This window comes from Balaenoptera musculus, chromosome X (assembly GCF_009873245.2).
Source record: "Balaenoptera musculus isolate JJ_BM4_2016_0621 chromosome X, mBalMus1.pri.v3, whole genome shotgun sequence".
In the NCBI taxonomy this organism is placed as follows: Eukaryota; Metazoa; Chordata; class Mammalia; order Artiodactyla; family Balaenopteridae; genus Balaenoptera; species Balaenoptera musculus.
Window position 1 is genome coordinate 15,064,268 of NC_045806.1, and position 27,329 is coordinate 15,091,596.

Below are 27,329 nucleotides of genomic sequence, written 5' to 3' on the forward strand. Positions count from 1 at the left end.
ATTTTGATTCTCCTAATTAGATTTTTTCACATTATAACTTTTACCTCAATTTCCTTGCTGTCAACTCTGTGTTCTGCCTCTAAGGAAGTAGCTTACTGGCTAGTTAATAGTATAAGTAACCCAAAAGCTAGTGATGTATCTCATTTGAAATATATCAGAGAAAGTGGGGGTGCTTGGCTATAAATGGCCAGAGATCCTTGGACTCCTCTGCTGGTGCTATTGAATTTAATATTTATGGCAGAAATGTAGCAACTCCTACTAGTTATTAATTGGAATGCTGAGGTGAGGCCTGTACTATTTTGCTAGTCAGGGAAAACATTCCAGTATCTTAGAAGAGAATTTAAATGTGTCCTAGGACAGAGAACATATTTGGTAGGCTCCATGCTTGAGCCTACCTTTGTGAAACCATTAACTCTTAAAGTTTGAGTTCCCTAGAATCTTTTGAGGTAATTTTAATTTACTCTTAAAGTTCTTACGTCCTAATCTTGTCTCTAGAAATTTTTAAGCTTAAGTTTAAAAATGCCTCAAGTGAAATTTTCTTTAAAAAGAGAAACATTTAAGAATACGCACTTGTTGGGGAAATGGGTTGCTTATACTCTTGGTTTATAAAAAATGTATAATAAGTATTCATGATCTCTTTGTATATGGCTCATTGCATTATCACTGCAGAATATTATCATTTTAGGAATCATTATTATACCATATATTGATAACCAATGTAAATATAATAGAACTTTGATTCTACAGTCTCCAAGAGCTGTAATTTGTATACGTGCCCCTAATTGTTTACTTCTTTTTATTATAGGAGCCTATGGAGTTGTACTTAAATGCAGACACAAGGCAAGTACATAGTTTTTAAAAAGAAAATATCTATATATGTTTAACTGTTTTGAAACTAATGTAGTGTTCTGTGCATGTGGGCATATAATTAAAACTGGCTATGATGATGATAATGCTTAATAAAGGAGAATTAATATGGGAACCCTGAAAAAAGAGACTACTTTGGGTAAGCTTTATCATGATTAAGTAGTTGTTAGTTCTTTACAGTCATGTGCTCTTTTTTTCACCTGACCTATGTGTAGGTGAAAAGCTGCCTAATGGAAAGAGAGAAAAGATGGTAGAGAAGAAATCAAAGTAGTGACAGATTTAATTTATGTTCAAGTACTTAAGAGCAAGGAGGAGTTTCATGTCAATATTTTTCTTGTAGACCCAATAACTTAGATTGCTTATTGGGTCAGAATCCAAATTTTGAAGGGTAGTGGATAGGTGTTTGGTTATGAAATAGGGCTTGGGGTAATAGTGTATGATTATGACTATTAGCTGTGGTTGATCACCCTTGAACAGCCTTGAAATGAATCTTATATATATAGATTATTTGACTATAATTAATAATCACCAGTTATTCAGGGAGGTTATTTCAAGTTTCCATAGGTGTTGCTCAGTGTTGAGGATGTTTTACTCAGAGACTACCTTTAAGATGGCAAGTGTTGAAGCTGTAACAATTTCAAACATTAGGTTAAATAGTTTTCTATTATGGTATACCTAGTTTGAATATTAATATCTGGCCTCATACTATTTTGTGTATAATTTGTTAAGACCAAGGTTTAAAGTTTCTTGTGATATTTTATAATGATATAATTTATGTCTGAGATGAGCTTAGCAATTTAGCCTAAGCCATTTAATTTAAACTCTCAAATCTATCAATCTGTCATAACATATATGTATATGTGTGTGTGTATATATATATATATATACACACACATAAAGATGATATAATTTTTATGTTTGCTTTTTCTTTCCCATTGTACAAAATATTACTTACATTTTGAATTTAAGGCTTCATGACAGTTGATGTATTTTGGGTTTTACATCACAAATCTCTTTAATTCAAAGAATTTTCTATTATTCTTGAAATTGGGTGTTTGAGTTATTTTATATTGATAATAGTTATCTGAAGATCTCTGCCAGTAAATCCTAAAAAATGGTTTGAATACTGTTGGCTCTTGATTCAGGATGACTAAGAATTTAAAATAATAAATTAAATATAATCAAAGTAAATTTAGCACCTTAAATTCCTAATTAAGAAATATCACTGCAGTTTGAAATTAAACAAATAGAAAGCTCTCTAGTGAAGTGCTGTGCTTTTAAGGAGGTGCCTTGAGTTAAAATAAATTTAGGAAGCTTTAAAAAAATAAAATTCTTGGGTAGATACTACTCAGGGGAAATAGGTTGTTAGTGTCCAAATTAAATTTGACTCTTTCATGAACATAATACCCCTTTTTGTACTATGGCTCTGTTGATACAACATAGCAAACGGAAGCTTCAGTTCTTAGTCTTAATCCTTAAATTTTAAAACCCAGGGATTTCTGATATATAATGACAAATCTTCCAATAGTATTTTCTCTCAGTCGTTGTCACACTTCTTCCTGTGACCTTTTCCCCTATACTTTCTCTTTTCTTAAATTAAAAAAAATTTTTTTATTTTTTAATAGATCTTTATTGGAGTATAATTGCTTCACGATACTGTGTTAGTTTCCGTTGCACAACAAAGCGAATCAGCCATATGCATGACCTTATCTAAGCTCTCCTGCCTTTTACGTAAAAATAACGTTTATTAGTTGAGTATATTGTTTTTATCTTTTCATATATCTGGTTTACTCATTTGTTAAAACATGCTTGTTAACTGTGCCTCGTTCTCATAATACACACTATTAGTGCCAGCAAGATGGTCTCAGAGTGAAAGTGGACGAGAACAGGCATTTCTGCTCTTGGGAAACCAACTCTAAATATGAACTCTGATTCTTAGTGGCCATGTGCAAAAGCATTTTGAGTTACAAGGATGAATAAAGCATAGTTTTCTTGCCCTTGTATGTTTTATGGTCTGTCTGAATAGATAGAAGAATAGATAAAAAATAACCTGTGAGATTGCTGCAAATGAGATTGCATCTAAAAAAATACCTCTTTTTACTGCCCTTCACTAAATGAGGGCCCTACAGACTAGCTCTCTGAGTATCGTTGCTTTTTTTCTTTCATGTACCTAAAAAGATAGCACTGGATGGAAAATTTGAAGCATAAATTAGTGCCTAACTCAGAGTAATATAAAATTCTTTCTAGAATTTACAACTGTTTAGTCATTAGTCTTCTTACAGTATACCCTTTTTTCAGCTAGAATCAGGCGTTCAAATCTTTACCCCACTATCCAAAAATAGAGAATTTGATGCTTCTGATAAGATTTACCCATTAGGATCAAACGAATGGATAACTATGAAATCTCATATTATAGTCAAAAATGGATATAATCCTTCCTTTTGTGCTTATTATGTGTAAAGTGATCATGCCCATATATTTTGCATACCTTTTAAATTTTTAATAAAATGCTTATAAAAATGTATAAATCAGGTCTCTTGTGATTACTTACACAGGTATATGTGATCACATGCATAAATTTGATCTCTTTCTGAGAATGTTGTCTATGATTATATATATAATTAAATAATTCCTAATTCCTAGCATATGGTGTATTTGAACAAGTGTGAAAGAAAGTCACTGTTTTAATGTGTCCTGTTGCAAGAAATTTAGAGGTCATGTTTATAAACAGATATATCTTGTCTTTTGTGAACATAATATGATGTTGAGCTATTCCAGGCCAAAGATCATACTTCTTAATTTACTGAAATAAATGCTGCCCAATTAAAAAAGAAAAATGTAACTGTACTCTCTTTTTGACAACTTCTGTTTATTGTTATATATACGTATTGTCATGTATATGAACAGTGACTATTAAACTCTTAGCAGTGACTATTAAACTCTTTATGGAGCTTTATGATTACTCGCACTTGGAAGAAGTTCTGGCTTGGACCTTTGCCCTGTAAATATGCATTGCTGATTTTCTTTTTCTTTACGTGTCTGCTTTGAAGTGCCTGTGAGAGGGGAGGCATGTTTTACAGTACACTTTTCTTCCCAGAAACCCAAAAAGGTCATCCTCACAACAAAGTAGGGAGAATGGAATGGAGTTGAAATAGGGAGATGCGATTAGAACTTGAGGCAAGAGAGAGGTTAGAGAAAGGTTGGAGATTGATGCTAATTGAGCCTAGGACAGAGAAGTGCTGATTCATGTAGTTCCTCTCCTATGGCTGGGTTGACTTATGAGAAGTTTTTGTTTGTTTTGAAGTAGTAGGGAACGAATGCTGTTGAATAGCTAGTTATACAAAGCTGTGAACAATCCAGTACTGGGGTACAGCTGTAAGTATTAAATAAATGATAAACTTGACTTAAATTACAGAACCAAAAAGGAAGGACACTGTAGAGAGCTTTTGCACAGTGGCGGGTCCCTGTGGAGGGATTAAAGATGATCCCAAGGATTTGTGGTAAACTGGGAAAGCATTGGTATCATTTATCTGACTGGGAAACTTGTAAAGGGTGTGTAAGTTTGGAGGGAGAGATAATGAGTTTGGCTTTCATAATAAAGAATAAAATGTCAACAGAATACCAAACCTGATATCAGTAAATACCACATATTGAGCATCTACCATACATGGTAGATAGGCACTCTGTTTGATGTTTTACATTTAATCCCCACTCTCATCCCTATTTTACATATGAGGAAACTGAGTCAGAGAGAGGCTGTGTAACGGGGCCAAGATTATGCAGCTGATAAGTGGCGAAACCAGGCTTTGATCTGACTCCAGAAATGGCTACCTTGAACCTGAGATGGAAGTGTGAAATGATATGAACCTTCCAAGAGGAAGTACAGAGCAGAGTGAAAGACGTGTTTAAAATGATCATACTGAAAGGAGAGGGAGTAGACCTCTTGAAAGCAAGGAAGAAAGATTTTTTAAAAATGGTATTCACCAATAGTGTTAAAAATCCATAAAAAAGATCCATAATGATAAGGATTGAGGGGTGAGAAAATCCATTTCATTTAAGAATGCCATTTATTAATGACTTCTTTAAGTCAAATGATACATTAATGCCAAATTGCAAGAGGGTAAGGAGAGAGTAGATAGAGAAGATCTGGATTGTGTCATTTTTCTCTTTTGAGAGTTTATAAATTGATATTGAGAGTAGTAGGAAGAGTAGATTCGATTAAATATTTTCTAGTTAGGAATACCCATATTTTCCCCTACTAAAAGGCATTCTTTGGATGTTTGTTATTACTTAATATTCACAAATTTGTCTTTTGTTATAAGCCTTCATTTTTAGCAAGCAATATGCATTTTGGATTAATGATTCCATTTTTCTTTTTCAGATTAATTTTATTTTTCCACCAAAAAGCTGAATGATGATTTGGTTACTTTTTTTTAATCAAACTATTTTGAGAAGATGCTTAAGGAAAAGTCAGTGAACCATTATCAATTTAACAGATTATTTATAGTTGCCATCTAAAACCATACAGTTATTTTCTACTAGACCAAAATAAACTTATTTTTCCAGGTTTTTTCCCACATTAAATAAAACAAATGTTTTTCTTTAATTTTTAGTTTTAGGTTTTACATGTTATTTGAGTTTTTAAAACTTAAAAAAGATGTCAACAATGAGAAACAGAATATATGGGATATTATATTATTTATTTTGTTATTTTATTCCTCCTTATTTAAATAAAAATAAGATGTGGTTTCTTGCTTTTGTGTGCAAAATTTCTAGCATTTGAAGAAGATTATAGCGAGGCTTGGGGTTTTTCATAAAGATTGTAAGAAGCTGGAAGTATTTCAGTATTAATTGATTATTTTATCATAATCTTTTTTTAAGTAATTGCACTGTCTGAAATTATGTGAATTTACTGCAGGTTATGAAGATTAATGAGATGTCAATGTTAAACTGGACTTCAGGTCAGGAACAAAGATAGTAGGAATCATTAATGGGGGAAAACATCTGCCTCTTCTTACAGAGACACTCATGTAGAACCTTACTTCTGTGTGGTTTCCTCTCTTTTTTTTTTTTTTTTTTTATAAATACATTTATTTATTTTTGGCTGCGTTGGATCTTCATTGCTGCCAGTTGTCTTTATCTTGTTGCGGCCGCGGTGTGCGGGCTTCTCATTGCATTGGCTTCTCTTGTTGCAGAACACGGGCTCTAGGGCTCATGGGCTCACGGGCTTAGTTGCTCCATGGCACATGGAATCTTCCCAGACCAGGGCTCGAACCCGTGTCTCTGGAATTGGCAGGCGGATTCTTAACCACTGCGCCACCAGGGAAGCCCTGGTTTCCTCTCTTGACCGGGTTTTTGTTGCTGATCCAATTGACTGTAGAACAGTCTGTGGAACACGACAAAAGTCTCACCAAAATCGTACTTCTTTGTACTATAATATTTTGTATTTCCAATTCTGCTAGTCTGTTGATATAGGAAAAACTACCCATGTTTTTGTTGTCTTGTTATCAGTAAAAGAAACAATGGCTCAGGTGTCAATTTCCAGATGAGTCTGACTTCTTCAGGGAACCAGAAGAATCTGGGGCTTTTGCAGTCTTCCTGGTTGCCTTTATCCTCATCGTCCTAATCTGGATTTGGTTTTCTGTTTGATTTTTAGTAAATGAGATAAGGGAATGGTCAAATTAGAACTAGCCCCACTACTAGCTCTGCATGCATTGTCTACACAGAAGACTTTACCTCATTTGTCCTTCTTATAGTGACTCAGTTCCCCCCCACTCCACAGCCCCCCCGTCTAGAGGACGAGTTGGCTGGAGCACTAGATGGACTTTAAAGTCCCCTTTTCTGCCAATCATAAAACATAATTATTTCCTTCTTTAAGAGAACATTCTTGGGACTTCCCTGGTGGTCCAGTGGTTAAGACTCTGTGCTCCGAATGCAGAGGGCCCGGGTTCAATCCCTGGTCGGGAACTAGGTCCCACATGCCTGCACACCACAACTAAGACCCGGAGCAGTCAAATAAATAAATAAATAAACATTAAAAAAATGAGAGCGAGAACATTCTTTCTACATCTTCTTAAGATGAGTAATTTCATTAGTCTTTGATAAATGTCTCTGCTTAAGGGATTTAACTAGTTCTTTAATGTGACTTTAAAACTTCAGGAACCAAAAATGAGTGTGAATCATTTTTCTACACAGCCTGAAATATATATTCACTGGAAATATAAGAAAAGGAACTGATCAACAAATGCCCGTATAGTGGACACTTTTAAATAGTTAAGCGTAACTCTTTATCAGTTGTTGAAATCAGTAACTGGAAAGTAATGCATGGGGATCTATTTTTATATAAAAAGTAACCCACCCCTGAAATACCATTAGAAGCTATAGTTCATATTCTGCAGTGCTTTTGAGCTTTACTATTTCTTAATTTAAAGGTTTGTTTCCTATGTTAAAGCATTTTAATTTAAAAAATCAAATTAAATTTTTTTTCTACCTCCTGTACTTAAAGCACTGTGTTCTAGGCATGGTATTACAAAGTAAAATTCAACCAAATATTTGTTTAAGAAAAATCTATTGAGTGCCTGTGGGCCAAATCTGGCCTGCCACTTATTTTATGGAACATAGCCACACTCATTCATTTATGTATTTTCTATGGATGCTTTTGCGCTAAAATGACAGAGTTAAGTAGTTGCAACAGAGACTGTATGACATACAAAGCCTAAAATACAGGATTTATTTTGTGGCCCTTCCTAAACAGAAAAAGTTTGCTGACTTCTAATGCTGAGCAGTCCTAACTAGGAGAATACAGTGGAAACAGCATAGTGGCCTCAGTGGACCAACAATCTCAGTTTCTATTTGTCTCTTTGCCCTTGGTGCTCTTGGAGTCTGAGGAATAGAATTAATAAAGTGTGGAACTACCACTGAAAATTACTTTTCCCTTGAGCTGGGCTTGGGTAAATCTTTTGGCTGGCTAAGTAGGAAATTTTATATTGGTTACCTCGTTCATGATCAACTGTCAGAACGGAGAAGTGGACTTTGCTAGGAACTGGGCATACGGAGACACATACAATCTATTCACCCTGACTGTGTTCCATCACTGGCCTGAATAGCTCTCTTTTCGTCCAAAATGAATACAAAGAAGAAAACAGTCTCCACTGAGACTATGAAAGATTACTTGAGTTCAAGAGAAGGACATTCTCACAAATATGAAGAGTTAAATTCTTTGGAGACAAAAAAACTTGAGATATCTTCCTAATGTAATTCAAGTGGCCATAAATGAGAAATTAAGTTAAGAAGCAATAGTAATAATCTCTGTTTCAAGTACCTCTTAACTTCCAGGCATTGTGCTATGCTAGGTGCTTTTTTTTTTTTTAAATATAAATTATTTATTTATTTATTTGTTTTTGGCTGCGTTGGGTCTTTGTTGCTGGGAGCAGGGGCTACTCTTTGTTGAGGTGCGCGGGCTTCTCACTGCGGTGGCTTCTCGTTGCGGAGCACAGGCTCTAGGTGTGCGGGCTTCAGTAGTTGTGGCTCGCGGGCTCTAGAGGGCAGGCTCAGTAGTTGTGGCACATGGGCTTAGTTGCTCCACGGCATGTGGGATCTTCCCGGACCAGGGATCGAACCCGTGTCCCCCTGCATTGGCAGGCGGATTCTTAACCACTGTGCCACCAGGGGAGTCCTATGCTAGGTGCTTTATTTTCATTACTCTTTAGATCCTCATAGCAACTATAAAAGTTAGAAAGAATTACCTTCCTTTAACATGAGGGAAACTGATGCTCAAATATAATAGGTTAATTTCCTGAAGGCCATACAAGTCAGTAGGTGGTAGAGCCAGGAAGTAAGCCTCATTAGGCCCATCTTCTTTTTTTGTTTTTTGTTTGTTTTTTTTTTTTTTAAATTTTATTTATTTATTTATTTATGGCTGTGCTGGGTCTTCGTCTCTGCACGAGGGCCCCCTCCAGTTGCGGCGAGCGGGGGCCACTCTTCATCGCGGTGCGCGGGCCTCTCACTATCGCGGCCTCTGTTGTTGTGGAGCACAGGCTCCAGACGCGCAGGCTCAGCAGTTGTGGCTCACGGGCCCAGTTGCTCCGCGGCACGCGGGATCCTCCCAGACCAGGGCTCGAACCCGCGTCCCCTGCATCGTCAGGCAGACTCTCAACCACTGCGCCACCAGGGAAGCCCCTTTTTTTGTTTTTTAATCAATGAATAGTTGATTTACAATGTTGTGACCTTTTTTTAAAAAAAATTGAGGTAAAATTCACATAATGTAAAACCAACCATTTTAAAGTGTACAACTCAGTAGCATTTAGTACGTTCACAATATTGTACAATCACTACCTCTATCAAGTTCCAAAACACTTTTATCACCCCAAAAGAAAACCCCATATCCATTAAGTACTCACTCCCTGTTTCTTCCTCTCTCTATCCCTGGCAGACACCAATCTGATTTCTCTGTAGATTTACCTATTCTGGATATTTCATATAAATGGAATCACATACAATTTGTGACCATTTGAGTTTTTCTTTCACTTAGTGTAAGGTTTTTGAGGTTCATCCATGTAGCCTGTGTCATTACTTCATTCCTTTTTTATGACTGAGTAATATTCTGTTGTATGGACATATCACATTTTGTTTATCCATTTATCTGTGGATGGACATTTGGGTTGTTTTCACCTTTTGATTATCGTGAATACTGTTGCTGTGAACTTTTGTGGTCAAGTTTTGTTTGAGTCCCCGTTTTCAGTTCTTTTGGGGTATATAGCAAGAAGTGGAAATGCTAGCTAGGTATATGGGAATTCTGTGTTTAACTTTTTTGAGGAACCACCAAACTGTTTTCCTCAGTGACTGCACCACTTTACATTCTTGCCAGCACTGTGCAAAGGTTCCAATTCCTCCACATCCTCGCCAACACTTGTTTCCTTATTTTTTTTTATTGTAGCCATCCTAGTTGATGTAAAATGGTATCATTTTGTGGTTTTGATTTGCATGACACTAATGATTAGTGATGTTGGACATCTTTTCATGTGCTCTTGGCTATTTGTATGTCTTTGGAGAAATGTCTAGTCAAGTCCTTTGCCCATTTTTTGATTAGGTTATTTCAACCATCTGTTGAAAGGACTTCTTTCTCCATTGGATTGCCTCTGCTTCTTTATCAAAGATCAGCTGTGTTTGTGTTGAATCTAGTTTTGGGTTCTATGTTCTGTTTCATTGATCTGTGTGTCTATTCTTCACCAATATCATACTGTCTTGATTTACTGTAGCTTTGTAGTAAGTCTTAAAGTCAGGTAGTGTCAGTCCTCCAATTTTGTTGTTCTTTTTCAGTATTGTGTTGGCTATTCCAGGTCTTTTGCCTTTATGTTTTATCTTTTAAATCAGTTTGTTGATATCCACAAAATAGCTTGCTAGGATTGGGATTGCATTGAATCTGTAGATCAAGTTGAGAATTGACATCTTAACAATATTGTGTGTTCTAATCAATGACCACAGAATATCTCTCCATTTGATTTTTCTCTCTTTGATTTCTTTCAACAAAGTTATTTAGTTTTTCACATACATATCTTACAATTGTTTTGTTAGATTTATACCTAAGTCATTTTTTTCTTTTGGTGATAGTATAAATGGTATTGTTTTTAATTTTTAAATTCCAGTTGTTCCTTGCTGGTATATAGGAAAGTGATTGACTTTTGTATATTAGCTTTGTATCCTGTGACCTTGCTAGAATTGCGTATTAGTTCCAGTGTTTTTTGGGGGGTAAATTCTTTGGGATTTTCTTCATAATCAGTCATGTCATTTGCGAACAAAATAGTTTTACTTCTTCTTTCCCAATCTGTATACCTTTTACTTCCTTTACTTGTCTTGTATTAGTTATGACTTCCAGTACAATGTTTAATACAGATGGTGAGAGAGGACATTCTTGTCTGGTTCCTGAGCTTAGTGGGAAGGCATGCAGTTTCTTACCATTAAATACGATGTTAACTGTAGGTTTCTTGTAGATGTTCTTTATCAAGTTGAGGAAGTTCTCTCTATTCTTAGATTGCTAAGAGTATTTATCACAAATGGGTATTGGGTTTTGTCAAATGCTTTTCTGCATCACTTGGTATGATCATGTGGTGTTTTTACTTTCATCTGTTGATTATGAATTGATTTTAGGATGTTGAATCAGCCTTGCATACATGGGATAAATTCCACGTAGTTGAGATGTGTATTTCTTTTTATACATTGCTGGATTTGATTTGATAATATTGGTTGAGGATTTCTACATCTGTGTTCATGTAGTTTGCCTTTCTTTAATGTCTTTATCTAGTTTTGGTATTGGTAATACCCTAATGTGTCCTCATAGAGTGAGCTTTGAAGTGTTTCTCTACTTCTGTTTTCTGGAAGAGATTGTAGAGAATTTCTTCCTTAATTTCTTCCTTAAATGTTTGGTAGAATTCACCAGTGAAACCATCTAGGTATGGGACTTTCTTTCTGAGAAGTTTATTAATTATTGTTTGAGTTTCTTCCATAGATATAGGCCTATTCAGATTATCTATTATTCCTTGTGTAAATTTTCATAGTTTGTATCTTTTAAGGAATTGGTCCACTTATCTAAGTTATAAAATGTGTAGGCATAGATTTGTTCATAATATTCTTTTATTATCCTTTTAATGTCCACGTGATTGGTAATGATGACACTTCTTTCATTTCTGATATTAATAATTTGTGTCTTTGCTCTTTTTTTCTTGGTTATCCTGGCTAGAGGTTTATCAATTGTATCAGTCTTTGCAAAGAACCATCTTTTGTTTCCATTGATTTTTTTCACTACTGAGTTCCTGTTTTCAATTTCATTGATTGCTGCTATAATTTTTATTGTTCTATCCTTTTATCCATTTGCTTTAGTCTTAAATTGTCCTTCTTTGCCTTATATCCTAAGGTAGAAGCTTAGGTTATTGATTTTAAGTCTGTTTTCTTTTCTAATATATGCATTCAGTGCTATAAACTTTTCTCTAAGCCCTGCTTTTGCTGCATCATACAAATTTTGATTTGTATTTTCTTTTTCATTTAGTTCAAAATATTTTAAAAGTCCTCTTTAGATTTCCTCTTTGACCTATGTATTATTTAGAAATGTGTTGTTTAATGGCTAAATATTTTGAGATTTTTCCATCTATCTTTTTGTTATTGTTTTCTAGTTTAATTCCATTGTGGTGTGAGAAAATACTTTATATGATTTTTATTCTTTAAAATTTGCTAATTTGTGTTTTGTGGTACAGAATTTGGTCTATCTCGATGAATATTCCATGTGAGCTTGAGAAGAACATGTATTCTGCTGCTGTTGGATGAAGTATTATGTAAATGGCAGGTAGATTTAGTTGCTTGATGGTGCTATTGAATTCACCTATCTTTATTCTCTTTTTTTTTTTTTTGCCTACTGAAAGGGGGCGTTGAAGTCTCCAACTATAATAGTGGATTTGTCTATTTCTCTTTGCAGGTCTATCTTTTGCCTCATATATTTTGTTTTCTTTTGTTTTCTTGTTCAGTATTTTTATTTAATTTTTTTTTTATAGCTTTTTTTAAAAAAATTTTTATTTATTTATTTATTTATTTATGGCTGTGTTGGGTCTTCGTTTCTGTTCGAGGGCTTTCTCTAGTTGTGGCAAGTGGGGGCCACTCTTCATCGCGGTGCGCGGGCCTCTCACTATCGCAGGCTTTCCTGTTGTGGAGCACAGGCTCCAGACGCGCAGGCTCAGCAATTGCGGCTCACGGGCCCAGCTGCTCCACGGCATGTGGGATCTTCCCAGACCAGGGCTCGAACCCGTGTCCCCTGCATTGGCAGGCAGATTCTCAACCACTGCACCACCAGGGAAGCCCTTATTTAATTTTTTAACAGACAATTTACATACCTCCCCCACCCCTTCCTTTAAGTTAGTGTGACAATTTTCCATAATAAACTACTTAAAGAGAAGCTTTGGTCAAGAATGGAATGAAATAGCAAAAGAAAAAAACAAAAAAAAACCACGCAAATCACTGCTGCTTTTAAAAAACCAACACTTTCACCAATTACATTCAAACAAAACACACAACAAGGTTTGCGCCATATGCGTCTTCAGTGTTTCCTGGAGGCTGGCTCTCCTCCCCATCGTGCGAATGGCGGAGTTGCTCAGTGCAGCCTGTCTGTCTTCATGCTGGATCTGGGAGGCTCGCTCAGCTTCACATTATCCAAAGGCCCTGGATAGAAGACTCTAAGGTCTTGAAATCCCAAATGGTCATGGCTCCATCAATGCCAGTAGTGCAAAATTTGCGACAATCTTGCTTGTCCACCTCATAAATAGAGACTTGAGTGATGCTGTTCTGGTGCAGCGTCTCCAGGGCTGTGTTTTGGTCCTCAGTTGTGGCCCACTTGTCCATGTTGTGGAAGTGCTCCATGGCCGACATGTTGCGCTGGATGCTCTGTTTCAGGATGTCTAGCTTGGAGACGAAGGTCAAGCAGCCGCAGTCGTCGTAGTTAAAGAGCATGGGGCAGCAGTCATGGCCAGCAGCCACAACACTGTTTTCCGAGTCGAACGACACAATCAGGAGGGGCAGGAACTCTGTCTTCAGAGTTGAGACCTGCACACTTTTTGAGGCATCAACAACAGACACGGTGCCGTCGTGGCTGACCCAGGCCAGGCGGCTCCCGCTGGCGAAGAAGCTGACCCCGTTCACCCAGCCGCCAGTGCCACTGCCACCAAACTCTGACATCAGCTGACCAAAAGGCATCTTGCTGCCCCAGGGCGTACTGGTGACCGTGGAGCGAATGGGTTTTTTTATGTGCTTGCTTACCCACCAGTCATTTTCTGACTCGAAGTAACAAACAGGAATGAGTCGTGCTCTGCTGCCCTCAGCAAATTTGTTCTGTGGTGGGGACCACTTGACAAAAGTGGCTGCACAGTTAATTCTCAGGATCACCAGGGTCGGCTTCCAGACTCCACCTTTCTGACCCCAGACGTAGGCATTGTGGTCAGCCCCGCAAGTGACAGTGCAGTCACTCTTGGGAGCCCAGTCGATACCTGTGATGTGTCCGTTGTGCTCCTTGAATTCATGAGCTTTCACCCACTGGCTCCCGTTCTTATAGATGTGGACTTCGTGGTTATTGGGGCTAAGGGCAATCTGGGTATGATCCCTGTTCCAGGCATGGCAGGTGATTGGCTCTAGTAAAAATTGATGCAGGGACATTATTCTTAGTGTTTTCAAAGGATAAACAGCTGGGAGTTGGGACCGTCCGGACGGGCTTGGAGCGTTGAATTCACGGACTCTGGTCAGTGGACACGAACAGGCTCCAGCGGACGCGGGCGGAGGACCGAGGCCCAGAGGGAGCCCCTTATATATTTTGATGCTGTCTTGTGTGGTGCATACATATTAAGGATTGTTATGCCTTCTTGGAGAATGTATCATTTTCTAATGCCCTCTTTATCCCTGATGATTTTTCTCGTTCTGAAGTCTACTTTGTCTAAAACTGATATAGCTATTCCAGCTTTCTTTTGATTAATATTAATATGGTATATCTTTCTTTATCCCTTTGCTTTGAACCTAGATGAATCTTTATACTTAATGTGAGTTTTTAAAATCTACTCTGACAATCTCTTTTAATTGATATATTTAGGCCATTCACATTTAAAGTGAGTATCAATATACTTGGATTAATATGAACCATGTTTGTAACTTTTCTATTTGTTATACTTCTTTTTTTTTTAAACAATAACAGGTCTCCTTTTTCTACCTTCCCTGATTTCAGTTGACCATTTTGTATGATTCTGTTTTCTCTCCTGTCTTAGCATATCCATTATATTTCTTTTAAAAAGGGTTTTTAGTTGTTGCTCTGGAGTTTACAGTGTATATTTATAACTTATCTAAGTCCACTACCGGATAACTCTACTCTGCTTCTCAGATAGTACAGGTACCTTTCATTTTACTTATCCATTTGCTATAATTAGCAAATACGCTATTACTATTATTACTTAGAACAGTTATCTATTAAGAATAGGAAAAATAGATTTCATTTTACCTTCATTTATTCCTTCTCCAATGCTCTTTCTTTCTTTGTGTAGATCTGACTTTCTGACCTATGTCATTTTCTTTCTCTGAAGAACTTTTTAAAACAGTTTTTACTAGGCAGGTCTACTGGTGACAAATTCCCTCAGTTTTTGTTTATCTGAGAAAGTTTTTATTTCTCCTTCACTTTTGAAGGATAATTTCACTGAATACCTTCTAGGTTGGTTTTTTTTTTTTTTTCTTTCAACACTAAATATTTCACTTCATGGCTTCTGACAAGAAGTCAAATGTACTTCTTATCCTTGTTCTCTATAAGTAAGGTGTTTTTATCCCTCTGGCTTGTTTCATGATTTTCTCTTTGTGTTTGGTTTTCTGTAGTTTGAATACGATATGTTTAGGTGTAGAGTTTTTGGGTATTTATCTTGCTTGGTGTGCTCTGAGCTTCCTGGATGTGTGATTTGGTGTCTGTCATTAATTTTGGAAGATTCTCAGCCATTATTCCCTCAAATATTTTTTCTCTTTTGTCTCATTCTTCTTCTGGTATTCCAGTGACACCTTTTGTAATTGTCCCATAGTTCTTGGATATTCTTTTCTCCTTTTTAAAATTCTTTTTTCTGTTTACATTTTAGTTTGGGAAGTTTCTCTTGACATATCTTTAAGTTCACTGATTCTTTCCTTGGCCATGTCCAGTCTACTGATGAGCCCATTAAAGGTATTATTCATTTTTGTTATGGTGTTTTTGATTTTTAGCATTTCCTTTTAATTCTTCCTTAGAGTTGTATATACTTACATTACCTGTCTGTTCCTGCATGTTGTCTACCTTTTCCATTAGAGTGCTTACCATAGTAATCATAGTTGCTTTAAATTCCCTGTCTGAAATTATCCCTGGTAATCCCCAAACCTGTGCCATATCTAAGTCTTGTTCTGATGCTTGCTTAATCTCCTCATACTCTGTTTTCCCTTGCCTTTTAGCATACTTTTTAGTGTTTTTAAAAAGCCAGGTAGGATATATTGGATAATAGAAATGGAGGTAAATAGGCCTGTAGTATAAGGTTTCATGTTAATTTGGCTAGGAGCTAGGCTGTGTTTAATGTTTGTTGTAGGTGTAGATGCCACAGGCTTCAGTTTCCTCTAGTGTCTTTATTTTTAAAATTTTCTCCCCCATTATCTTTGGGTTTCCCTAAGAAGTCCTTTTTAAATAGAGTCTGTTTCTTGCAACTCTTTCCGTTGTAATCCACTGTTATTGGATTACTGTGGAACCTTGGTGACGTGGTGGTAGAGTGTGGGGAAGGGCCAGTGTTTTATAATCTTAGGACCAAGTCTTAGTCTTTTGGTGGGCCTGAGCCCTGGACTGCAACCTTCAGAAGTATTTCTTAGCCTTCCCCCAACCCCTGCTTCCTTTAGGTGAAACAAGTCTAGAGAAGTCTGTGTTGGCTAATTTCCCCTCTCCCAGGACAGTATAGAAGGCTCTGGTATATTTTCCCTTGGAGTGTTGGCCTTTGCTATGGAGAAACTTCTGGGTTTATTTCAAAACTGTTACTTTTTCCCATGGGTGTATTTCAAAATCATCACTTCTCTCTTCAATCTTACCGAAAAGGGGAGGAGATTGTTCTTGTATCTTCACAGTCAGAACCTGGTGAGGTTCCTGGAGGTAACGCCATGAGAGTATAGAGGCTCTCCTAAGATTGGGCCCCCAGGAGTTCTTACTCACAAGCCTTTGTCAAAATTACGATTTAAGTTTTCTTACTAGTGTATTAACTCCAGCACCTTCTGCTCCGGGTAAGCTGATCTTGGATGTGATTCTCTGTATTTGCCTGTTTCTCCAGATTTCAAGAGTTCAGTTTGCCCTGTGTCCTCAATTCTCTGATAAGCCTAATAAAAGTTGCTGATTGGCAGTTTGTTCAGGTTTTTTTTGTTGTAAGGACAGGAGTGACAATATCCAAGCACTTTATGTGTTGGAGCTGATCCTGAAGTCTTATATTTATATTTTCAAATTGGAAATACCTTGTCCAGTTTAAAGATAATGTTCAACAAGAGGCTTTTAACTTGCCTATGAGCCATTTGCTTAGCTAGATCATTATTTTCATCCCTTTGAATCTCAGATCTGTATATTTTCAAAGTGCTTAGTAAGAACTTTTTCCAGGCAAAATATTTGAAAAAGTTGAGAACTTTCATGTAGTTCTAGAAAATTGCTAATAACTTTATCCTAAAGTAACTAGAATTATTGACGACCAACCCCCCCCCCCACCCCCCGCCGTAGCACTGTTTTTTGTTTTATCAGATACCTTCTATAAACCACACTAAAGTAGTTTCAGGGATTGTTTTCTTTAACCTTCATTTGTTGTTATTTTACCCCACTTGTTTTTGAAGAAGTAACTCAATTTTTAAAGGCATTTTGAAATCTCTGGAGACTAAGCATTGGTTAAACTTGAAAAACTAATGAGAGTAAATGCCCAACTCTTATGCTGCAAATGGTCTATTTTCGATTAACCTTGAAGAGTGTATTCATCATAAACTACATCTTGGTGATTTTAGCTTAATAGGATTACTTTCAGAATCTGTGTGATAGAGGACAGTTTGGCTAAAATGTGTTATTTAAGCAACTGAGAAAGCACTGTGTGTGCTTTTAAGCCTTATAATTTGATTACTTGCTAAAAAATTGCATTTTGGGAGGCTTCAGTTCTTATCCTTGGAGAACAGTTGTAACCAACTTTGGGTGGTTGAGACATTGTAAATTGTATTAACCTTGCCCCCCCTTTTTAGGTTTTAAGTTTTATTTTTCTTACTGAATCTACTGTGAGGAACAGCCGTTAAACCAAGAAACAAATAAGCTGTATGGTATTTAAGATTGCTTATTAGTAGGCAAATTCATATTATTTTTACTTTAAGAAATATTTTCCTCTTTTAATTTTCCTACTTGTTTAAAATGAGTATCTACCTTTGGGAATTAAATTTTTTAAAGTTGGGGAATTAAAATATAAATATTATGAATGTTATCTTAATATACTAAATAAAGTTTGTTTTAAAAATGATGAGTCAAAAAAAAAAAAAAAAAAAAAAAAAAAAAAAAAAAAAAAATAAAAATGATGAGTCAGTGCTGTATTGAGATAATTTGGTTGAAAATAATTATTTTTACCATGTAATAATCAGTTAGCTGTGGTCCTCCGTTTTAAAGTAAGATCTGTTTGTCTGGCGTGCTCTGAATTAGAGGCAGAAACTTTTCCCTAGGCTTTTTGCTCAGAAACGTTTCTTATAAAGAAAGAGGGCTGTCAGGAGGAAATGGAGAAAGAATAGAAGGTCTTCAGTAGTGGCACAGCAGGTGTATGTTGTGCCCTGTGCCAGTTTCCACCCACTCTCAACAGATTGGTGGGTGGTATCAGAGTTGCTCCTCCTGAGATTTTTTTTTTAAAAGCTCTTGAGAAGAAACCCACAAGAATGAACACAGTGTGTCAGTATTTTAGTCTTAACAAAAAAGCTTCCATGTGCTAACAATTCAACTGAAGATAATGGTCCACATTCAGTAAATAAGTATGTAAATTGAGGCCCCTGTTGGCAGAGACCTGACTTCAGTTCTCACATAAGGAGAGAGTAGCAGCTCCTCTGTTTTAGTCCTGATTGCTACTACTCCCTGCTAACTGGAATGGCAGCTACCCTTGCAAAATGCCCCTTTATTCACCACAGCATTCAGGACCACAGCACTAGTATAGATTGCATATTTCCCTCTCCAGAGACTCTCAGGATCAGACCTATGATTCTTTTCTTTTCTTTTTTTTTAAATTAATTAATTAATTTAATTTTTTAATTTTTATTTTTGGCTGCATTGGGTCTTCGTTGCTGTGCGCGGGCTTTCTCTGGTTGCAGAGATCGGGGGCTACTCTTCATTGCGGTGCTCGGGCTCTAGGCACGCGGGCTTCGGTAGTTGTGGCACACGGGCTCAGTAGTTGTGGCTCGTGGGCTCTAGAGCGCAGGCTCAGTAGTTGTGGCACACGGGCTTAGTTGCTCTGCGGCATGTGGGATCTTCCCAGGCCAGGGCTCGAACCCGTGTCCCCTGCATTGGCAGGCGGATTCTTAACCACTGTGCCACCAGGGAAGCCCAGACCCATGATTCTTGACATCCTCTTTTACTTTCTGTCACCACCGAAACTCACTGGCCGTCCATTAGCCCAGAACCCTTGTCTCTTTACTGATCTGTATATCCCTCTATCACATCCTGGTTCCTCCCCCAACCCTCCCACTGTCCCCTAGAGCTCCCGAACTGCCATTAATAATTTCTCCAATGGCCTCAATCTTGCCGCAGCCTCACAGTGTAATTTCGCTTTCTGCCTCTGGGATTCTCTGCTACTGCCAAGCAGATGCCTGAGGTAGCCCCCTCTGGCACCATTCTGCTACCTCTGCCTACTACCTGGTAACCATGCTGCCTGCCTTTGAGCTAGCTCCTTGAGTACAGTGAGTCCTTCCCTCTTCAAATTTTTGCCCATGCTGCTGCTTCACATGCAGCGGTTTTTCCAGTCTTTGCTTGGCTGACTCTATACATTCTAATCTGGGTTTCCTTGTGCTAATCTCTGTTGGTGCCTATTTGTTTCCTTCTTGGCACTTATTTAAATTTGCAGTTGTATATTCACTTACTCACTTAGCCTTTTTCATTGATTCTAAGATATACATTTCCCCCCACATTTCTGAAATTGGGGCACATCTTACTCTGGATACCTTGATTGCTTTCTGAATGGTAAATAAAATAATGGCTTATCTTACAATTAATTGTAATTAAAAAATCAATAAAATACTGTGCTTTTGATTATCTGTTCCGCTAGTTGATTGTGAGTTCCAAAGGAATCACAGTAGGAACCAGTGCCTAGTACAGTACCTGGCACCTAGTAGGCACTCCATAAATAATGCTCGGATGAATATCATTATCTGTTTGGGAGATGATGGCCCTGATATGTCTGAAGATGAATCAGTCAGTATATGCATGTAAATTTTTAATTCAGTGTCTGTGTTTGAGTTTTTAATCTTTGGAGATTGCCTTATTCTGGAATTGAAGATATTTAAATGTGTCTATTTTGTTCCCCTATTTATGTAAATTGTCCCATTATCAATATATGTACATCCTTATTTGAGAGTATTTACTCACCATGTATGAAAAATGAATCCACATAAGCTTTTATCAGGTATCAGCAATTGCTTTTCATTAGGGGGAAGAATGAGGAAGGTACCAAAGAGTAGCAGACTTGTAAGCTTTAGACAGTTTTGAGTGCTTGAACTTGCTTTTTCGTTTTACTTCGTCCTCTAAGGAGTGCAGTCACTTGGCGTGCCTACTTCACTTTTAAGGGAAAGAACAGCGAACAGGCAGCATGAGTGACTGGAGTGCCTTAGGCCAACTCCTCGACAGGGTTCAAGCTTACTCCACAGCTGGAGGGAAGGTATGGCTCTCAGTCCTTTTCATTTTCTGAATCCTGCTACTGGGGACAGCAGTTGAGTCAACCTGGGATGATGAGTAGTTTGCCTTTTGTTGTAACACTCGACAGCCTGGTTGTGAAAACGTCTGCTACGATAAGTCCTTCCCAATCTCTCATGTGTGCTTCTGGGTCCTGCAGGTTGTTTTTGCGTCTGTCCCCACACTTTTGTACCTAGCACATGTGATCTGTGTGATGCGAAAGGAAGAGAAGTTGAACAAGAAAGAGGAGCAACTCAAAGTTGCCCCAACCGATGGTGCCAGTGTGGAGGTGCACTTGGAGGAAATTGAAATCAAGAAGTTCAAGTATGGCATTGAAGAACATGGCAAGGTGAAAATGAGGGGGGGCTTGCTGTGAACCTATACCATCTGTTTCTTCTTCAAGACAGTCTTTGAGGTGGCTTTCCTGCTGAGCCAGTGGTACATCTATGGCTTCCGCCTGAGTGCGGTTTACACTTGCAAACGAGACCCCTGCCGCGTCAGGTGGACTGCTTCCTCTCTCGCCCCACAGAGAAAAGCATCTTCATCCTCTTCATGCCACTGGTGTCCTTGGTGTCTCTTGCCTTGAATATCATAGAGCTTTTCTATGTCTTTCTCAAGAGCATTAAAGACCATGTGAAGAATCCAGAGCGTGAGCCTTACCACAATACATCTGGTCTGCCAAGCCCCTCCAATGGCTCCTTATCAACTGTTGCTCTCTCCACCATGTCCCTTCACAGGGACAAGCTGGTTCCTGGAGGCAGAAACAGTTCTTCCTGCGACAGTTACAGCAAACAAGGATGTGAGCAGAACCCTGCTAATTACAGCACATAGCAAGTTCGAATGGGACAAGCAGGAAGCACCGTTTCTAACTCACATACACAGCCTTTTGATTTCCCTGTTGACAAGTGGAATTCTAAAAAAAATCTAGCTACTGGACACTGGCCATTGCAGCCCAGCAGCCGTTCTGCAGAGCCAGCAGTCATGCCAGCAGCAGTGTAAATGACCTAGAAATCTACACACATGGTTGAAAGCATTACAGTTCTGCTCAATTGTTAAAGAAAAGGAAAGTGCAATCAATAGACAGTGTACTTTTGTTTCAATGACTCAACAACCTCAGTGGTGAGGCTTAGCAGATACAAAGACATTAGACTACCACGGTTCTTTTGAGGTGTCTGGGATAGAAGGATGGAGAGAGAGGGATTAACAGAGGTACATGTTGATATTTAAAATGGTTGACTCAACTTGCATTCTAAGTAAAAGTTGCACTAGGTGATGCATAAGTAAGGCCTTTTTCTCTCCCATATTCCCCTAGAATGGTTCAGTGTATGATATTTGCCACGTATTGGTATAAACAGATGCAGTATAAACTCACAAACATAGATTTTAAAATAATGCTCACAGTGTTCAAATTTGAGCTTTTCTCGTGGATTTTTTGGTGTGGGTCAAAATGATGTTTGCATTACATAATTTCTACTGTGAAAATAAAGCACTGTTTTTTTCCTAACTCCCCCCCACTCCTAGTGTATCCTATTATAGATACTGGTTCTATTCATTATAATTTTTTCTCTTTTGTAGAAAGATGTCACAAATGATTTCCTTTTTCTGAAATGTAATCATTGATGCTTGAATGATAGAATTTTAGTACTGTAAACAGAACTCATTAATGTGAGAAACTTAAAAGAAATGCTTAGAGCTGTACTACTAAGTGCTCTTACATGAATTTTGCAGTAACTGACAGTTCTTGCCTTTATCCAATTTAATAAACCCTACTGAATAAACATTATTTCGGAACTTATATTCTTTTGAGTTTGACAGTCTGTCTTTTGGGGTGGCTAGCATTTTTGATATTTGTCCTAAGATTTTATTTGGAATGCAAGAGAGGTTGAAAGAGATTTGAGTATTATCCATGTAACTAATTTGTTTGAAATATATACCAAAGAAATCTAACCATTTCTTCAAATGTCTTTTAAAGCTCATCACAGATGATTGGTGAAAATGCTGAGCTTAATACTTTATTCTTGCACGGCAGCTACATAAGCAGTTTTGTACAGTGAGAAATACTAATTTGTTTAACATTTCACATTGAACTACTGTCATGTTCAGCTTTATTGCACGCAATGTAGACCTAGCCCATCATATATTCTAGAGAGTGTTCTTTGTTCAATAAAGTTTTAAGAGAGCAATCTGCATCACTGCCTTCTCTGAGAGCTTCTAGCTGCACTGATCTTCCTAGTCTTTTGAATTCTTCACTGGTACATCTTTATCTAAGCAAAATACGCTAGAATAGATTTTTGGAGATGGAATTGTGGAGACTATGTTAGAGAAGGTTTTAGTATTAGCATTTTAGATTACATGTAGCAGGATCACAGATACACTTACTACTTTCAGATGTGCAAAAAAATGTAGCTTCTTTGTTTTTCTTTTTTTAAATTTTATTTATTTATTTATTTATGGCTGTGTTGGGTCTTCATTTCTGTGCGAGGGCTTTCTCTAGTTGTGGCGAGTGGGGGCCACTCTTCATTGCGGTGCACGGGCCTCTCACTATCGCGGCCTCTCTTGTTGCGGAGCACAGGCTCCAGACGCGCAGGCTCAGTAGTTGTGGCTCACGGGCCCAGTTGCTCCGCGGCATGTGGGATCTTCCCAGATCAGGGCTCGAACCCATGTCCCCTGCATTGGCAGGCGGATTCTCAACCACTGCGCCACCAGGGAAGCCCTGTTTTTCTTTTAACTGATCTATTCTTCATCAGAAGCTTCCTCCCACCCCACAGGGCACCGGGGGAAGGTGAAGCTGGGGACAGCATTCAGCCTGCCAGTCCATCTGACTGCATCTTGCTCTGACAGTCTCATTTGGAAAACCCATTCTCTTGGTTCAGTCAAGAGTGTTTCACATTTCCTCCTCACAAACCTTTTCTTGAGGAAGAATCACTGTTATTTTCTAATGGGGTGCATGTTTCTGTGGAAGACTGCAAAACTCCTGAAACCTTGGAATCAGATTGGACACTGCCACCCTCACTTCCTGTTTCACATTAATTTTCACCTATTGCTTGCTTGATTTTCTTTAAATTTTTATCTTGAGATACAGATTCACATGCAATTATAAGAAATAATAGATTCCATGTATCCTTCAACTCATTTCTCCCAATTGTAATATCTTACATAATTATAGCAGAATATCATAACCAGAAAACTGACATTGATATAATCCATGGACCTTATTCAGCTTTCACCAATTTTACGTGCACTTGTGTGTGTGTGTGTGTGGTGTGTGTGTGTGTGTATGTGTGTGTAGTTCTATCACTTGTGTAGATTCGTGTGACCACCACAGTCAAGATATAGAACAGTTTCATCACCAGGATTCCTTATGCAATCTTTTTATAGCCACAGCTGCATCCCTCCCTTCCCCTCTATCTATCCTCTGGCAACCACTGATCTATTTATCTCTGTAATTTTGTCATTTCAAGAATGCTATTTAAATGGAATGATATAGTATATAACAAAAGTATATATATATATAGTATATAGTATATAACTGTTTGTTATAGTATATAACCTTTTGGCCTTTTTCACTCAGCTTAACTCCCTTGAGACCCATCCAAGTTTTTGTGTGGACCAATAGTTTGTTCTTTTTTATTGCTGAGTAGTATTCCACAGAGTGGAGGTGTCACAGTTTATTCACCTATTGAAGGACCTTCAGGTTGTTTCTAGTTTTTGGCTATTACAAATAAAACTGCTTTGAACATTCATGTACAGGTTTCTTTGTGAATGTAAGTTTTCATTTCCCTGGAATAAATGCCCAAGAGTGTAATTGCTGAGTTGTATGGTAAATGAGCATATAGTTTTGTAAGAAACTAGCATACTCTTTTTCCAGAGTGGTTTCTATTCCCATCAGCAATGTATGACTGGTCTCGTTTCTCCATGTGCTCACCAGCATTTGGTATTATCACTATTTTTTATTTTAGCCATTCTGATAGGTGTGTAGGTGAACTCATGGTAGTTTAAATTTGCATTTCTGTAATGGCTAATAATGTTAAATATCTTTTCATGTGCTTATTTGGCATCTCTGTATCCTCTTCAGTGAAATATCTGTTTGTGTCTTTTGTCCATTTTCTAGTTGAATGTTTGTTTTATTACTGTTCAGTTTAAGGAGTTTTTAAAATATATATATTCTGGATTAAAATCCTTTGTTGGATATGTTTGAAAATATTTTATTCCAGCTTGTAGCTTGTCTTTTCATTGCTTAATAGGATCTTTCACAGAGCAGAATATTTTAATTTTGATGAGGTGATTTAACAATTTTTTTCCTTGTATGTATTGTATTTTTGGTGGTAAGTCTAAGAACTCTTTGTCTAGTCCTTTATCCTAAAGATTTTCTCCTTTGTTTGCTTCTAAAATTTTATAGATTTACATTTTGCATTTAAGTCCATGATCCATTTTGAGTTAATTTTTGTATAAGTTGTTTGAGAGATGTAGGTTGAGGCTTTTTGTTTTTTGGCCTGTGGATGACCAGTTGCTATAGCACCACTTGTTGAAAAGTCTCTCCTTTCTCCATTGAATTTCTTTTGCAGGCAAAAATCAGTTGAGCATATTTGTGTGGCTTTATTTCTGGATTCTCTGAGGTGTCCCATTGATCGATGTGTTTATCCTTCTGCCAGTATCATGGTGTCTTGACTACTGATATGTAGCTCTGTAGCAAGCCTCAACATCAGATATAGTGATTCCTCCCACCTTATTCTGCTTTTTCAAAATTTCTTTAGCTATTCCAGGTCATATGCCTTTCAATTTCTGTTTTAGAATAAGCTTTCCTATATCTATAAAACACTTGCTGGGATTTTGATAGGAATTACTTTAAATTTATACATCATTTTGGGGAGAATTGGCATCCTGTTGAGTCTTCTGATACATGAGTACAGTATGTTTCTCAATTTATTTAGGTTCTCTTCAATTTTTTCCATTAACATTTTATAATTTTCAGGATACAGATCCTATAGATATTTTTTTAGGTTTATATTTCATTTCCTTGGAGCAATTGTAAATGGTATTTTGCTTCTAATTTCTGTCTCCACATTTTTATAGTTTGTATATAGAAATGTGATTGATTTTTGTGTGTTTATCTTGTATCCTACAATCTTGCTAAACTCACTCGTTCTAGGAGTTTTTTGGTGGATTCCTTGGGATTCTATATGTAGACAATCATGTCATCTGCAAATTGTGTCCATTTTATTCCTTTGTTTGCAATGTGTTTGCTTTTTATTTCTTTTTCTTCGCTTATTACTCTGATTAGAACTTACAATACTTGTTAAGTAACAATGATTAGAGCAGACTTTCTTGTCTTGTTTGCGATCTTAGGGAAAAAGCATTGTCTTTCACCATTAAAATGATGTTAGTGGTAGGGTTTTGTGGATGATATTTATCAAGTTTAGGAAATTACCTTCCATTCTTAGCTTGCCAGAGAGTTTCTTTTTTTTTTTTAAATCACGAATGAGTGTTGGATTTTGTCAAATTCTTCTATTGCATGATTTTCCTTCTTTACCATGTTGATATGGTTTTCAAATATTGAATCAGCCTTGCATATCTGGAATAAATCCAACTTGGTCATGGTGCATACTTCTTTTTATATATCGCTGGATTTGATCTGCTAATATTTTGAGGATTTTTGTCCCTGAGTTCATGAGCAATATCAGTCTATAGTTTCCATTTTTTGTGCTGTCTGACAGGGTTTTGGTATACACATAATAGTAGCCTCATAAAATGAGCTAGGAAGTGTTTCTTCCTCTTCTAATTTCTGGAAGAGATTATGTAAAATTTTTTTTTTTTTTAGAAATTTAGGTGAATGGATACATTTATTAATAATATAACTATTATTATTTCTTTTTCCACACACACACACTGTATTTTATTTTTACAAGAGATAAATAGACTGACACCAAGCATTGTACATGGATGACCACAACAAAAGCAACAATGATTGCAATTACCAAACATGAAACACACTCATACTATGTCATAATATTGACATTCAGTCCAGTAATCCTCCACTGTAACAGCTCCTTTACTTTGCAGTGAAAATTGATTTGTATATTCTTTGCCTCTGAGTCCTTGTGGGATTTTTTTTTTTTTTAATTCAGACAGAAAGTCACAAAAATTATACTCATCCTCATCAGTTCACTCAGTCCCATGTAATTCATTTTTTTTTTCATCTTGATATTTTGTTAGCACTTTTATGAGTTCATCAGTTTTTCATTAGAGTTCTGAAAATGCTTATTCATTCAGTTCAGCAGTACAGTCAGTTACCAGAAACCTGTACTTGTCAGAGTCTTTTCCATGAATTTCTTGAAGATGAAACCCTTTTATAGGAACATATTTGCAAAAGCATCAGAGTACACCCAGAACTGTCTGTAAATGACAAAAGACTTAAAAATGACCACGGTTAAAGATTTGATGAGAGTTCATAATAATGCAGTTGACAAGAAAATTAGTTATTTCTGAGATATACATTTTAAAGTAATAACTAGGATTATTACTTATAACATTATACCAGAACATATAAGATTTTTAGAAATTTCATGTAATGTCTGAAACATTTATATTAACATATTTCCATACATATTTCCATACAAATACAAATATAAGATTTTTAGAAATTTCATGTAATGTCTGAAACATTTATATTAACATATTTCCATACAAATAACCCAATGAAAGTTTAGTATTAGTTGTTTTGTTTGTTTTTTTATACTGCAGGTTCTTATTAGGCATCAATTTTATACACATCAGTGTATACATGTCAATCCCAATCGCCCAATTCAGCACACCACCATCCCCACCTCACCGCAGTTTTCCCCCCTTGGTGTCCATATGTCCATTCTCTACATCTGTGTCTCAACTTCTGCCCTGCAAACTGGCTCATCTGTACCATTTTTCTAGGTTCCACATACATGCATTAATATACGATATTTGTTTTTCTCTTTCTGACTTACTTCACTCTGTATGACAGTCTCTAGATCCATCCACGTCTCAACAAATG

The 27,329-nt window shown here is 37.0% G+C and overlaps 2 protein-coding genes, 1 non-coding gene and 1 pseudogene across 4 annotated transcripts in view; 3 read left to right on the forward strand and 1 right to left on the reverse strand.

Moving 5' to 3' along the window:
• Positions 1-27,329, forward strand: part of CDKL5 (cyclin dependent kinase like 5) — a 192,650-nt gene that overhangs the window by 62,380 nt on the left and 102,941 nt on the right. For both annotated transcript variants that reach the window (XM_036840690.1, XM_036840691.1), the window contains one exon: positions 806-840. In XM_036840690.1, the coding sequence (XP_036696585.1) occupies positions 806-840 (35 nt within the window). The remainder of the gene's footprint in view (positions 1-805; positions 841-27,329) is intronic.
• Positions 6,763-6,835, forward strand: TRNAR-CCG. The gene has a single exon. It is a non-coding gene; the product is annotated as a tRNA-Arg (tRNA).
• Positions 13,020-14,077, reverse strand: LOC118889070 (actin-related protein 2/3 complex subunit 1A-like). The gene is given in 2 exon segments (XM_036840692.1): positions 13,020-13,992; positions 13,995-14,077. Coding segments are annotated over 2 exon segments (963 nt in total). The 5' UTR covers positions 14,016-14,077; the 3' UTR covers positions 13,020-13,050.
• Positions 20,223-21,785, forward strand: LOC118889069 (annotated as a pseudogene).